The sequence below is a fragment of the Corapipo altera genome, unplaced genomic scaffold (assembly GCF_003945725.1).
Source record: "Corapipo altera isolate COAL_440 unplaced genomic scaffold, ASM394572v1 61411, whole genome shotgun sequence".
Taxonomy (NCBI): domain Eukaryota; kingdom Metazoa; phylum Chordata; class Aves; order Passeriformes; family Pipridae; genus Corapipo; species Corapipo altera.
The window spans coordinates 20,126,613-20,141,074 of NW_020884875.1; the positions used below are offsets into that span (position 1 = coordinate 20,126,613).

At 42.9% G+C, this 14,462-nt stretch overlaps 1 protein-coding gene and 1 long non-coding RNA gene across 2 annotated transcripts; one reads left to right on the plus strand and one right to left on the minus strand.

The window, feature by feature from the left end:
- The first annotated feature begins 5,093 nt into the window (after nt 1-5,093).
- On the plus strand, nt 5,094-7,576 carry RPL37 (ribosomal protein L37). The gene is made up of 4 exons (XM_027635289.1): nt 5,094-5,229; nt 5,783-5,918; nt 6,210-6,294; nt 7,465-7,576. Exons 1-4 carry the CDS (start codon nt 5,227-5,229, stop codon nt 7,532-7,534), a joined length of 294 nt encoding a protein of 97 aa, XP_027491090.1. The 5' UTR covers nt 5,094-5,226; the 3' UTR covers nt 7,535-7,576.
- LOC113943457 lies at nt 6,610-14,356 on the minus strand. Its single transcript, XR_003526329.1, has 2 exons — nt 14,226-14,356; nt 6,610-7,239 (listed from the first exon to the last, which is right to left on the minus strand). It is a non-coding gene; the product is annotated as an uncharacterized LOC113943457 (long non-coding RNA).
- Nucleotides 14,357-14,462: the final 106 nt, after the last annotated feature.

Genomic DNA, 14,462 nt, shown 5'->3' on the forward strand with positions numbered 1-14,462 from the left:
CAAATCAGACAAGATTTTGATAATTTTTACGAAAAAAGAAAGGAAAGAAAACATTTCTAGTACAGCTAAGTGTGTACCATCGATGTGTATCTGTCTACACAGAGAGATACAAACATATATACATATAGGAGTAGGTGACATTTCCTTTTCACTTGTTCCATAATAAATCTTTGGAGTTGAATGTACTTTAGAATAACTCTGAAAATGCAAGTCAGAGACTTACCTCATTCTAAGGAAGGACGGATGTTTGAAATGCAGGCCTATCAGTGGGCTTGTAAGAAAGGGGCCATAGCATTTATTTGGCCAGCCATCATAACAGGAAAAGCAAAAAATATTTGAAGGCATAATTTGTGAAGATCTGACCTTTTCTTTCCAAGTACAAAATTGGTCAAATGCATTTTTCTGAGAAAATAACAGTCATAGAGATAAGAGATAGTTATGTCTCTATACTTAGAGGTTCTTATAAAGTCATAGCATGACAAGAGTATGGATGGAAGGAAACTCAGAAGGTCATCCACACTATTTGCCTTCCCACTACAATATCCACCACATCTAAGACATTTTAGACAAACATTTGCCCAGTCTTTTCTCAGAAACTCCAAAACCATCTGAAGGAAAACGAAGTCCCATGCTTTGCAGTGTGTACTGGTACAAAAATTTTCCTCATAACTCACTAAAATATTTTCTACTGCAATGTAATGTCTAGAAGCTGGGCCTTTCCACCTGGAATGCGATGCAGACTAAAAACCACACAGTGGTGGCTCAAATGCTTTTTGTACCTCTCCAGTTCTGTGTTTCTGTGTACATTTGTGCATAAATAATGCAACAAAGGTTTAAGACAACAATATTAAGCAAAAAGAGATTAATATACATTGTTTTTTATCAAAATAATACTGACAAGACAAGAATATTTTGTGGTTACACAACTGAGAAGAAAATGGTTGTCACCTTATAAAGGAACTTGTGGTTTCTCCCACACACTCTGCCTGGTGCTCAGCCCAAAGGCCCATGCGACCTCCTCTGTGAGCTTGAGGCCAGGCAGTGAAACCCCCTCTAAGAATTGTGCTTTGGTGCAACAATGCACTACAGACCTGTAATGTATGTAAGCACATTAAAAGCTTAATGTATCTAAGCTACATTAAAAAAGTAAATAAAAAAAATCAAACCAAATGCAAAATGAGCCAACTAACCAAAAACTAGGGAAAATTTAAAATTCTGAATTATGCTGTTGCACTGTGGTACACACTGGGTGTGTCCCAGGTTTGTAGCTACCTCTGCTGTACAGAGGTATGCTCTTCCTGTTCCGCTAGCTAGATGGAACAACAAACAGACTTCAGTGGTGTTTCTATTGGGGAGTACCCAGGATCTCCCTGCAACTATCCATCCTACTTGCAAGCCCCCTTTAGGTAATGGAAGGCTGCTATAAAGTAATAATAAAAAAATGTTGGTTTCATATTTGTTTTAATTCCTTCTACTGTATTTTAACAAGCAATTTCAGAAGTTAGTGATGACTATTTATTTTTTCTATCCATTTTTATCTTAAACAAATAGAAAGACTTTTCTATTATGCTCATTAGCTTCTTAGCAGGATATAGCAGCCTTTTTCATAAGTATAGTTTTTTGCTCATATTTTCTGTTATTGTCATAGAAATGCAAGAACTGATGAGATTATATTGTTTTCAGTTTATTAAAATAATGTACTGTTACTGTTTAGAGAGTTTTTACCAAGTTGTTTAGATAAAAAGTTTTACTTGAACTATACTGTCATCTTGTGGTGACCAATGTTTCTGTTCCAAATTCACATATGAAAGTTTTCAAACTGAAGTATCTGGACATTATACAAATAACATTATGTTTCTTGTGCCTGCTTGGTAACAAATAATCAGTGTAGTCTTTTCCCCACTAATTCCAACTGATATATCTACCTCTGCAAATCAAGATGATGCCCAGAAACAAAGGCATCCAAACAGACTCTGATGAAAATGCTGCCCTTGAATTCCTCAGCTCTACTGCTGCATTCCTGAGACGTTACCCATGTCAAAGTGTCCAATATCCAAGAGGATACTGACCTAAGAGATCACATTAAGAGATAAAAACTTTGGCTTGCCTGCACCACTGAAGATAATTGGTATTAAGTGCTGACTAGCTTCAAGCTTACATGTGTGAAGCTTGCATTTTCACTGTTCCCACCCCTTTAAGTCATCCCCGCTTGTGCAAAGGATGCTACCTACACGTGCACAAATGAGTGATGCCATATAATGACATTAGATGGAACTTGCTTTGATATTGGTTGTGCATTTGCCACGCACTAATCCTTTCAGCAGTGCTCAAGTTCCATAGAACCAGTACTCTGCTTTTTTGAAGAAAATCTCACCATGGTCACATCAGGGCCTGTCTGGCTGAACTGCACTCCAGTGACGGCATGATGTAGTAGCATAACTTTAAACCTGAGCAAAACAAATGCCACTGAGGTTATTTGGTGGTCATACACACCTTCCTCTCTAATGTCTAGCCAGCCCTGGCTTTGGTTTCTCTGTCCCTGAGCTAGACTTATCTCTAAGGCTTATCTTTATGGGCATACTTATTTTTTACTTCAGTTTTTTAATCCCACCCAGATCAGACAGGCTGCAGAACATGGTGCACAGTATTCAATAAATCCTAATCTAGATGATTAATAGGATCATTGTTTGCTGGCATGACAAAGAGTTTCTCCCATGAACAAATCTTGCTGGACCAAACTCCTTGTGCAGAAGCTGTGATGGGGTACCAGCTGCAGTGACAGACTAGTTTCCTACATCAAAAAGACAGTTCTGAAGTCCAGACATGTCACCTTCTAAATGTTGGACTAATTCCCATGCAACAAAGAAGCAGTGTGAATTAGTCAGTGCTAAATTTAGACTTCAGCAGCTGCCGGTACATGAGCCTGTGGGTTCTGAGCAGGCAGGAGTTCACTATGGGCAATGTATTCAGAGACATTTGCAGGGGCTAAGAGCTTCTGAATGATACTGGGTCGGCCACAGCTTTGCCCATTCTCTACCCAGAAGTATTCAATCCTCCTGAATACTAAAGACAACTGCATGATGGTACCAAAAATCTTTTTTCCAAACAGATTTGAAGACATGTAAATGCAGAAGATCATTTTTATCCTACAAAGGACAAGAATAATTCCTCTAGCAGCATATTCTTGCAGGCAGCCAAACCAACAGACTTTCTTTGGAGGCTGTTGCCATGGCATCTGTCCAATGTTCATGGCATCTTCCAGGTTTCTGAGATCTAGTGAGAAAGAAAGAGGAAAGGAGGTACTAGTTAAAAGCCATACAGCAAACCTGCTGGAGAAATATGACTCCAGTTCAGCCTGTAGGATACATTCATACTGTTTAAGTGGGATTTTTTTTCTGAATGGCATTACATTCATAGGACACTGAGGTTTCTCTTTTGATTTTTGGCAAAGAAGACAGAAATACTATAAAAATACTTGAGTCTAGTCATGGCAAAATTATTTTACCTAACTTCAGCCATCTATGTGCCTAGCCTACAGGGGCTGTCTAGGCCTCTCTCAGAATTCATGGAAGAAGGGTTCCTCCTAAGATTAATTTTTTCACTCTACTTTAGACACCTAATGTAAGATGGGATGATTTACCATTTGGAACCACTCTCTTTTCTTTAACTATTGCAGGACTCAGTTCTACTGCAAACAAAATGAAAGAGCTGAGTGAACAGCCTGGACCACATCTTTCTGTTCTGGAAGCAATGCTGCTGAAGGCAAAATGGCTTTTTTCCTTATCCCTCAGCCTTAGCAGAGGTCAAAAGCTAAGCACATAAATTAGCACCAAAGGAATTCAGCAAGAGGCCATGCTCAGAAACAAGTGAGGATAAATTAACCTTGAGACAACCATACATGGTTTGTCCTTCAGTGAAAATGTAGCAGTCAAACACAGCTTTACTGCCTTGGGCACTGTGCCAGGGGATGACTCTTTTTTTTTCTGGACAAAGAGCTCATGTTACAGGGGTTCAACTCATTAATTGTCAGAGGTTTCCTCACAGTTTGTTGGCTTTTGGCAGGCCCAGACAGCCATACTTTGGAAAAACTGTTAGTAAATCAGGAGTGAGATCTAACCTGACAGATAAAGACATACTTTTATCAAGTACTGTAAGACAAGTTACATAATCCTACAATCAAAGATAAATAAACTCACTTTACCATCAATTTCTGGTTTTGTTTGGGATGACAAGATAATGATCTGGTAATAAGATGCACACAAATTTCTTCAGTTTCTCTCTGTACATGTTATTTCCCTCAAATGAATGCTTCCAAGATAAAATTGCACTCAGATTGTTAGCCTACTGAAGATGCATAGCAGGCAGGCATGTGAGAATTTAAATGGAGCACCTAAACAAAAGCTGGTTTTCACAGAATCACAGGATATTCTGAGTTGGAAAGGACTCACAGCGATCATCAGAGTCCAACTCCTGGCCCTGCAAAGGACCATCCCCCAAGAATCTAATAAACAAGAAAGCTGTACGAAAATACTAAGTAATTTGGGTCTGCTGTCATAAAAATATAGATTGGATTTAATAGCAAAACGTACGAGGTTTTGCTAGCACCATATGCCTGAGAGCATTGTCTAAAAGCTTCTTGGACCCTGGACGGCTAGGTGCTGTGACTCCTTCCCTTTTTTGTGCTCCTGATGACCATTTCGATGCTTTCAACTGCAGGCAGACTGTCTTGCCATGGGGGGATCTGGGCAGGACAGCGACTAGCAGAGAGCACAGGAGGGCCTATTTTTCAAGGCAACTCACTTTGGAAGTATTTATTACAGCCAAGAGCAGCCTGTCCCTGAATTTCACTCATTAAAAGTCACTCATTAGACCTCACCGCTATCTATAACTAGCCGACAGGAGGCTGTAGCGAGGGGGGGTGCTGCTGTCTCTTTTGCCGTGCCTGCAGCGAGGGGACAAGAGGCAATGGCCTCAAGTTGAGGCACGAGAGATTCAGATTAGACTTTAGAAAAAAATTTTTCACTGTCCGGGGGGGGTCAGGCATAGGAATAGGTTGCCCAGGAAGATAGTGGAGCCCCTCCAAAAGTTTAAGCGGCACCGGGACACGGCGCTGGGCGATGTGGTTCAGCGATTTAAGGGTTACAGTGGTGGCACCGCCCCCGGAATAGGCTGCCGTGGCGGAAGCGGGGCGGGGCTCGGTCTTTTCGGTGCTGCCGGCCGGGCAAGATGGTGAGTGGCGTTAGCAGGCGCGGGGCATCCGCCGCCATCCGCGCCGGGCCGGGCCGGGGGCACTGCGGCGCTCGGCTGGGTGGCGTAGCCGGGGCCAGGGGGCTGGCGGCGGGTGCGGCTGCTGTGCGAGGCGGGAGGCCGTGGTGCGGTGCGGGCCCCTGGGCGCTCAGGGAGCCCCTTCTCCATACGCGTTGGCGCCGTGGCCGGGGAAGCCGCGCGGCAGCGGTGGGAGGGTGGTCAGGAGAGGGCGGTTTGCTGTTTGTCGGGGAGGGGACGGGGGAGCCGAGGTAACAGCGCCACGGCTCCGCTTCACTTCAGCACAGGGGCGGGGGCGCAAAGCAATGGCGGCGAGAGGCGTAAGGAACACGGTTCCTGAAAATGGAGGCAACCTGTAGGCGAAACTGAGCTGTGATTCGGAGTTAAGCGTGCCTCGGACCTGTTAATATAACTTGGTCGGTTTTAGCATGTTTTTTTAAGGCTTGTTCTTTTAGTTTTCGTGATCTGGAAGTATTGGTGATGTTTCCAACGTGCCGTGTCTTGAAATGCTTTTCAGACGAAGGGAACATCGTCGTTTGGTAAGCGGCGAAATAAGACGCACACCTTGTGTCGTCGATGTGGGTCCAAGGCGTACCATCTGCAAAAATCAACTTGTGGGAAATGTGGTTACCCTGCCAAGCGTAAGAGAAAGTGTAAGTAACAAACTTTTACAAGGTTTAAAAAAAAACACTTGTTTTTTTGTCTCCTTCAGTAGTCTGACTTTTTTTTCCAGCCAAGGAGGGATATTGTGACACTTTGCAGTGTTTGGAGCTTTTTCCAAATTAATGGTGACTTAACTATGTTCTAGGTAATGTGTAGTATTGCTGCACAGAAACTGACTTGAATTATAATTTTTTTGTTAGCTTGAATGAATGTGTCATAAAAATTTCATGTGCAGCTTAATTATTTGGTGCAGATGAATAACAGTAACTTACATGTTTTAGATAACTGGAGTGCAAAGGCTAAAAGACGAAACACCACTGGTACAGGCCGCATGAGGCACCTGAAAAAGGTCTATCGTCGATTCAGGTATGATGTTATATTACACAGTAGCATGGTGTGAAATCCTGCATGGACATGACTTAATTATAAAATTTGTCATTCAAAGTTAACATTTAAATTTATTTTTTCTTAGTATCACTTAATGTGGTATGATCTTCTTAAATATATCATGAAATGATACTTCATATCCCTCAGTCTTTGGCAAGACAAGGGGGTGTATAAAGTTCTGATGTTTCTGTTAAGTGAATGTAGCACAGAACACAGAGGTGATTGTAATAAAAGAGACAAATCTCAAAATCATTCCAATCCCCACTTGCCCACAAAAAAAATTCAGGACAGGAATAACTTTGGGAGCCTCTCTTTATTTAGAGCTCAGTTAGCAGTAAGTAGGTGTTACATCAGATTCTGAGTTATGGGTTTCTAAAACTTGCTACAAAGCTTTCAGGTTGTACTTAGGAGGTAGTGGTGGGGGGTTTATACTGTTGTTAAGAATTTCTTAACAACGACCGTGTTCTAAAATTGAACTCTGCCTTCTGGTGTAATGAACAAGAAAGCTGTATGAAAAATACTAAGTAATTCAGGACTGTTGTCATAAAAATGTAGATTGGATTTAATAGCAAAATGTAGGAGGTTTTAAGTCTCAGTTTGGGGTGGCGTTGAATGGTCAGTTCATTTCTTTTGGTTAGCACAGTCTTTCCCAGTAGCAGCCATAAAATATTTTCCACTATGCAACTGTAGCTTGCTTTCTGCTGAGTGTTGCTGAAGTAGAAATGTCATATCCAAAAGCAAGCTCGGGGCTGACCAGCCTCTGGTTGGAGGCATAGAGGACTTCTGTAAGAAATAGACTTGTGATTCGCAAACATGACATCTTTGGCTGGATTGCTTGGTAGGAGCGTGAAGTAAGGTGTGCCTTCAGCAGATGTGCTGTACCTGGTGCAGTCTTGCAGTGTTCACTCAGTTAATGACATCTTCCTGTTTAAAGAAGTCCAATTTACTTAAGCAGAAGAGAGTGAAAACCATGCTGGTTATTCAAGGCAATTGAAGACAAGATGTTTCTTTTAACAAATGCCTGTATGAATTCTGTACTGAGATAAGCTGAAAAAATGTAATGAGTTTGATCTAAAGCATCACTGTCAGAAAATAACCTGGAGCAGGCATCAACTTTTCAAAAAGTGGTAACTATATTTCTACTTGCAGGAATGGATTCCGTGAGGGAACCACACCGAAGCCCAAGAGAGCAGCTGTTGCAGCCTCCAGTTCATCATAAAGACTCATGTATTTGTTAAAATAAATGATCTTATCCAGAAAATATTGTCACCTTTTTTTACATACTTCACCGAAATGCAGAATTCGTGATACTACATAAACACCTACAAACACAAATTCTTAAATGATTAATTTCAAAGAACCCTTTAATTGACTTTTCATTTGATAGCACCTCTGTCTTAAAAAGGACTGTTACCTTTGCACCGAACTGAAAAAAGAAGCTTGTCTGTATTACTCGAAAGAGCTCCCCTGCCAGAGAAATGGGGTATTGGCACTGTGGACTTGCCTTGTGTGCCTCTGAATCTCATTGTGTCCTAGCATGGAGAGTCAGAATTTTGTCTTAAAGATAATAGCTGTAATAATGGCTTTATGTGATGTTCTTGGAGGCATTAGTGAAAGAGGGGTTTTCAGTCCTGCCTGTTTTTCACTGCTCTGTGGCACAGAAAGGCCCACAAAGGTACTGCTTGTTGTGTGGGTCATGGCTTCTTGGGAAATAAAACCTCCCAGGTCTGGAGCACAAATACTGCCAGATACAGAGGGGTTGGAGATCTGCTGTAGGTGGGACAGGAGTTGCCCAAATGGCTGGAGAGGTTGGTGTGGAAAGATGACTCACAAAATGACCTGAATTAACCATGCTGGGTGTAAATAATAAAAAAAAAATTATAATTCATATGGTAGAAAAGTCACTGGGAGTTACATGAAAATTACATATTGATGCCTGATACATTTGTACCCTATGTGGTGTGTTACTGGCTTTCAAACTCTGCTTTAAGAAGGTGATCATAAGATGCTGCTATGAAAGTTTGGGGAATTACAGTAATCACTGCAAGGATTTAGAGGATTTTCAAATGTCTTGCAGAGACAATACTAGATACTCAAGATGCTTTAAGACACTGAGGCTGTTTTACTGCAATTCTTTTGGTTTTGTCATGAACTCTCACAAGCAGCATACTGCTTTGTCATTACTGAATGATCAGCAGTTAATGTCTCACCTTGTGCAAATCACAGAAGAAATTTTAAGCCAGGTGTGAAATTGGGGTGTTCCTGACTGCTCTTTCTTATTTTTTTAAATTAAATAGAGTCAGTGCTTCTTCATGCTTGAGTGTACTGACTTCGGCTATTTCTAAAAAAGAAGAGAAGTGTTCCCCCCACTGTTCTCTAGCATGTAGCAAATATACTGCACTCACTGGTTTCAACTGTTTTGTCTGAGAAAGGTTGGAATGTAAGTGGTGGTGATGCTGTTAAAATACACTGAGCATACTACGTCTGTGTATTCCCAAGGCTAAGGAGTGCCTCTGAAATGTGTTTTTTGGTGGTGTGTGAGAAACACTTAAATGTAGGAGGAAGTAATCATAAGTGTGTCTTTGAGAGCAACCTCGAGAACAACCTCAAGAAAATCTTAAAAGAGGCCATCAAGATTCTAAGGGAGGGCTAGTTGAGCGATGGTACAGTTGGACAGTGCTATGGCAGGAACTGTGACTATGGGTGGGAGTGAAAGCCTTTGCAAAGTCTTCCATGATCTTTGTGTAGTGTGGGATTTTGTTCTGACCGCCCTGTTTGACCTGCAAACATGACAAAACCCAGCAAGGGCAAGTGCTTAACTATGTTTGCTGCTAACTGTTAGCTTCTCATCATGAATTCTACTCTTGGAAAATGAACATTTATATAGTACGCAACATACCATGGTAACTGATTCAAACTTGCAAAGACTTGCAGTAATTGAAAACCTTCATTTCAGAGGGCATTTCACTTATAGCAATAATGAATTCTATGTACAAGAAATTTGACAGCCACTGCATTTTCAATTGTTCTAGAATTCTTGGAGAGGGGCAGGAAATAAGTTTTTTGGGGTTTCCGTTAGTCCTGTTCAGAAAAGATTATGAAATTTACATGTCACATGTCAGCTATCGTTAGACTATATGGGAAACAGATTCTGAAGCATTCCAGTGTTTTTCTACATGTTGAAAGCTAGGCTACTTTGGTGGTTGCTCAGTATATAATATTTTATTGAGATCTTGTTACTAGGATTTTAACTGAAGCATTATCAGTTAGAATGGAACCTCTGCATAATGTTCACTGGCAGTTTAAATCAGCCCCTTTATATATATCATGGCTAGGCTTCACGAACGAAGATTTGGGAAGGACTCTACCCACATTTGCTACAAGCACGCTGGTGGCTAATGCGAGGCCAATGCAAGATAGACAAGTCCGGTTGCAAAAGGCACAGCAGAATGACTCCTTAGGTGGTATCGGCAAGACACGATTCTTTCTGCACTGTCTTTTCTCCTGCGTGAGTTCTCAAAAGAAGCAGCAGCGTTATAGATAGTGTGTCTCCAGGCCTCCCAATTGGATGCCAGAGTAGACCAGTAAAGGAGATCAATATGGCCAAGGCTGAGATGTTGTTTCATGGAGTCCTTGTATCTCCTCTTTGGGCCTCCTCTCTTGTGGCAGCCGGTGGCAAGTTCACCATAAAGCAAGATCTTAGGGAGGCGGTGGTCCTTCATCCTGGAGACGTGTCCTGCCCAACGCAGCTGATTTCTCAGCAACATGGCCTCAATACTTGTGACTGCTGCTTGTTCTAGAACAGACGTGTTAGTCACATAATCTGACCAGTGGATGTTTAGGATTGTGTGGAGACAGTGTTGATGGAAGCGTTCTAGGAGATGCAGGTGGTGGCAGTAGATGACCCATGATTTTGACCCATATAAAAGAGTAGACAGCACAATGGCTCTGTAAACACTGATCTTTGTGCTTTTCTTCAGGCGTTTATTTCACCAGACTCTTTTATGGAGTTCTCCAAAAGCACTGTATGCCTTCGCTAACCTGTTGTCTATCTCTCCATCAATCTTACCATCCGAGGAGATGGTGCTACCTAGGTAGGTAAACTGCTGGACTGATTTGAGCTCTGATTTGCCATTGGTGATATGGGAACGATGGAAGACTTCCTGAGGTGCAGGTTGATAGAAGACTTCTGTCTTCTTTAAGCTGACTTCCAGCCCAAAAAGCTCAGCAGCCTCAGCAAAGCAGGATGTTAAACGCTGCAGAGCTACTTCTGTGTGAGCGACAAGGGCAGTGTCATCAGCATAAAGCAGCTCCCGGACAAGATGGTTTAAGGTCTTGGCGTGGGCCTTCAGTCGCCTTAGATTGAAAAGGCTTCCATCAGTACAATATCGAATGTAGATACCATCTTCTTCATCGAGGTCTGCCATGGCCCTTTGGAGCATAATGCCGAAGATTGTGAATAGGGTTGGTGCAAGAACGCAGCCTTCTTTCACACCCTTGGTTATTAGAAAGGGCTCAGAAAGTGTGTTGCCATATCTGACTTGGCCGTGCTGATGCTCATGAAATAAGATGATAATTTAAGGAACTTGGGGGGGACATCCTAAACATTCCAAAATCTGCCACAGACCTTTTCTGCTCACAGTATTGAAAGCCTTGGTGAGATCAACAAAGGTTACATAGAGTCCTTTGTTCTATTCCTTACACTTCTCTTGCAGTTGTCTGAGAACAAACACCATGTCTGTGGTACTCCTGTTGGCTCTGAAACCACATTGGCTTTCAGGTAGAATTCCTTCTGCTGTAGCGGGTATTAATCTGTTCAAGAGTATTCTTGCAAGGATTTTGCCAGCAATGGAGAGCAGAGTAATACCACGGTAATTTGAACAGTCTGATTTAACTCCTTTCTTCTTATACAAAGTGATGATGACTGCATCACAAAGGTCTGATGGTAGTTCACCTAGTTCCCAACAGTGCACCACAAACTCGTGAAATTTAGCATGGAGTGCAGGGCCCCCATGTTTCCAGACTTCAGGTGGAATTCCATCAACCCCAGCTGCCTTGCTGATTTTCACCTGCTGAATGGCCTTAAGAGTTTCTCCCATAGTAGGGCCAATATCCAATTATTCTTCACCAGTTGCTGTGTGATGGACTGAATAGCTGAGTCTTGCACTACACGGCTAGTACTGAAAAGAGTCTGAAAGTGTTCAGACCATCGGTTCAGAACAGAGGTTTCATCTGTGACAAGCGTTTGACCATCTGCACTGAGTAGAGGGCTTTGGACCTGCTATGTAGGCCTGTACACTGTTTTCAGGGCCTCATAGAATCCTCTGTAATCACCCGTATCTGCACATAATTGAATTTTTCCTGCTAGATCGATCCACCACTTGTTCTGGATGTCATGAAGCTTCTGCTGGAGCTTGCTGCATGCAAGACGAAAGGTTGCTTTTCTTACGTGACAGGATGGCTTGAGCAAGGTGTGCTTGGTGAGCAGTTCTCTTCTTCCTCAACAATGGTGAGCAGTTCTCTTCTTCCTCAACAATTCCTGGATCTCTTGATTGTTTTCATCAAACCAGTCCTTGTTCTTCTTAAAGGAGAACCTTAAGGACTCTTCAGAGGACTGCAGGATGCTATTTTTAATATGTTGCCAAAGTGTTTCAGGAGAGAGATCTATGGGATGATCTTCGAGCCTAGTTTGAAGGTTTGCCTGAAAACTGTCTCTCACTGTGGCTGACTGAAGATTGTCAACTTGGAGTCTCCTCCTTGGAATACCACCCCTTTTAGGTTTGAACTTAAGGTTGAAGTTAAGTTTACAGTGCACAAGTTGATGGTCTGTTTGGCATTCTGCACTAGGCATCATGTGGGTATGATGAACATCACGAACATCTTTCTGTCGCACCAAGACATAATAAATGAGGTGCCAATGCTTGGATCTAGGATGCATCCAGGTTGTCTTCAGACTATTTTTCTGCTGAAAGACAGTGTTGGTGATGGTGAGCTGTTGCTCTGCACACAAAACTCCAGCAGAACGTGAATATTATCGTTGCAGTTTCCAACACCATGCTTGCCTAATATTCCTTTCCAGGCTTCAAAGTTCTTTCCTACTCGGGCACTGAAATCACCAAGGATAATGTGATTATCATGTGATTATCTTATCATGTGCGGGAACCTTTTGGGTAAGGCGGTACAGGTCGGTATAAAATTTATTTTTTTCGGCAGGGTCAGCTTGGAGAGTTAGGGCATATACACTAAAGAGAACAACATGTTGCTTATTGTGTAGTGGAAGGCGTAAGGAGATAATGCGGTCAGAATGACATGTTGGCAGATTTTCGAGTTTAGAGACAACAGAGTTTTTAATCATGAAGCCAACTCCTGAGAGATCTCTTTCAGTTCTGGGTTTACGTGACCAAAAGAGTGTGTAACCGGCACCATGTTCCCTAAGGCTGCCTTCCTCCTGGAGACGGACTTCATTGAGAGCAGCAATGTTGATGTTGAGACGTGACAGTTCACGGGCAATTAGGGCAGAATGACGCTCAGGACGTCCACTGTCCGCAGTATCAAGCATGGTTCTGATGTTCCAGCATGCTAGTGTCAATTTGGATACACCTTTGAAGGCAAATGTATGCCTTTGTCTCTTAATCTTTGTTTGACCACAATTAGAAGATGGCCATTGGGGACCCCAGCACAGGAACGATGTGGTTCCGCTGGACCATTTCCTGATAAGGGCCACAAAAGAGATCAGAGAGGTAGAACAACACTCCTATGAGCACAGGCTGAAAGAGTTAGGGTTGTTCAGTCTGGAGAAGAGAAGGCTTCCAGGAGACATTAGAGCAGCCTTTCAATACTTGGAAAAGGCTTATCAGAAAGATAGGGACAGGCCTGTTTTAGTAGGGCCTGCAGCAATAGGACAAGGGGTAATGGTTTTAAACCAGAGGAGGTAGATTCAGGCTACTTATAAGGAAGAATTTTTTTTACTATGAGAGTTCTGAGACACTGGAACAGGTTGCACAGAGAAGGTGTGGATGTTCCAGACCAGGTTGGATGGGGCTCTGAGCAACCCTATCGAGGTGAAGATGTCCTCGCTGATTGCAGGGGAGTTAGACTAGAGGACCTTTACAGGTCCCTTCCAAGTCAAATCATTCTGTGATTCTGATATTTGCATTGTCCTCAACCTGAAAGCTAGAAACAGCAGAAGAGATACAGGCCTGAATCTGGGCAAAACATATGGTTTCAGGGGGAGCAAAGGCAACATGAAAATAGTACCTTGTGCCTGTAGAAGAACCGTGCTGCATATTCAGTGGTAATGTGGAGTCAGAGGCCAAAGAGAAAAGGGCAAGAGGTGAGTGTCTGTTCATGAAATCACACCAATTATGCCAAGGAAGCCCTAATGCCAGCAAGTAGAAACCATCCACATTAACACCCCCCCATTTAATATTGTTGACTTAGTCTGGAGAACTGGGTAAAGGAGGTGAAGGTGTGGGAATTTCCTGTAACCTTCCTCTTCAATCAATGATCTCTCCATTCGAAAATAACCATTCAATAGTCACATTTTCTGCAGGTTTATCTGTTTCTTTGAAGGCAGGGTTGGAATATGATTTAAAAATATAATCCTGTTATAGTCAACAATAAAACAAGTATAGTCTTTGGTACCACACTTGTATGGTAGAAAATACAGTGTATGAAATGGAAGGTGGGTTACTGGCCTACATGCAAGGTGAATGAGTGGCGTGAGTGGCTGGCAAGGCAAACCAGAGGGCAGGTTACCTGCTCAAGGTAGTAGCAGTTAAGAGAGTCCTACTTTTCATTGTATTCCAGTATTAGGGTCCGGATTTGGGCCAGGGAAGAGGAAGTGAGGAGAACAAGCAGATTTAATTTACAAGCTTATTGGAAATACAGACTTCGGAGGTCTATTTTACCAGAGCGGGCTCGCTGCAATGGTGCCATTCCTGCACTAGAATTCCATGTACGCGCCCTCCACCTCCAGTGCATGGCGCCACCACATGCCGCTGCCCCCCCCGGGGCGCCGTGGGCCGGCCCCTCTCCCCCCGGGGCCGCAATGGTTTGTTCCCGGGCAACGCGGGCGGGCGCCGAGCGCCGGGTTCTCTTCCGGGTTCGGGTGCGGGCGGGCGCTCTGTGGTTGCTCCTCCCCCGCC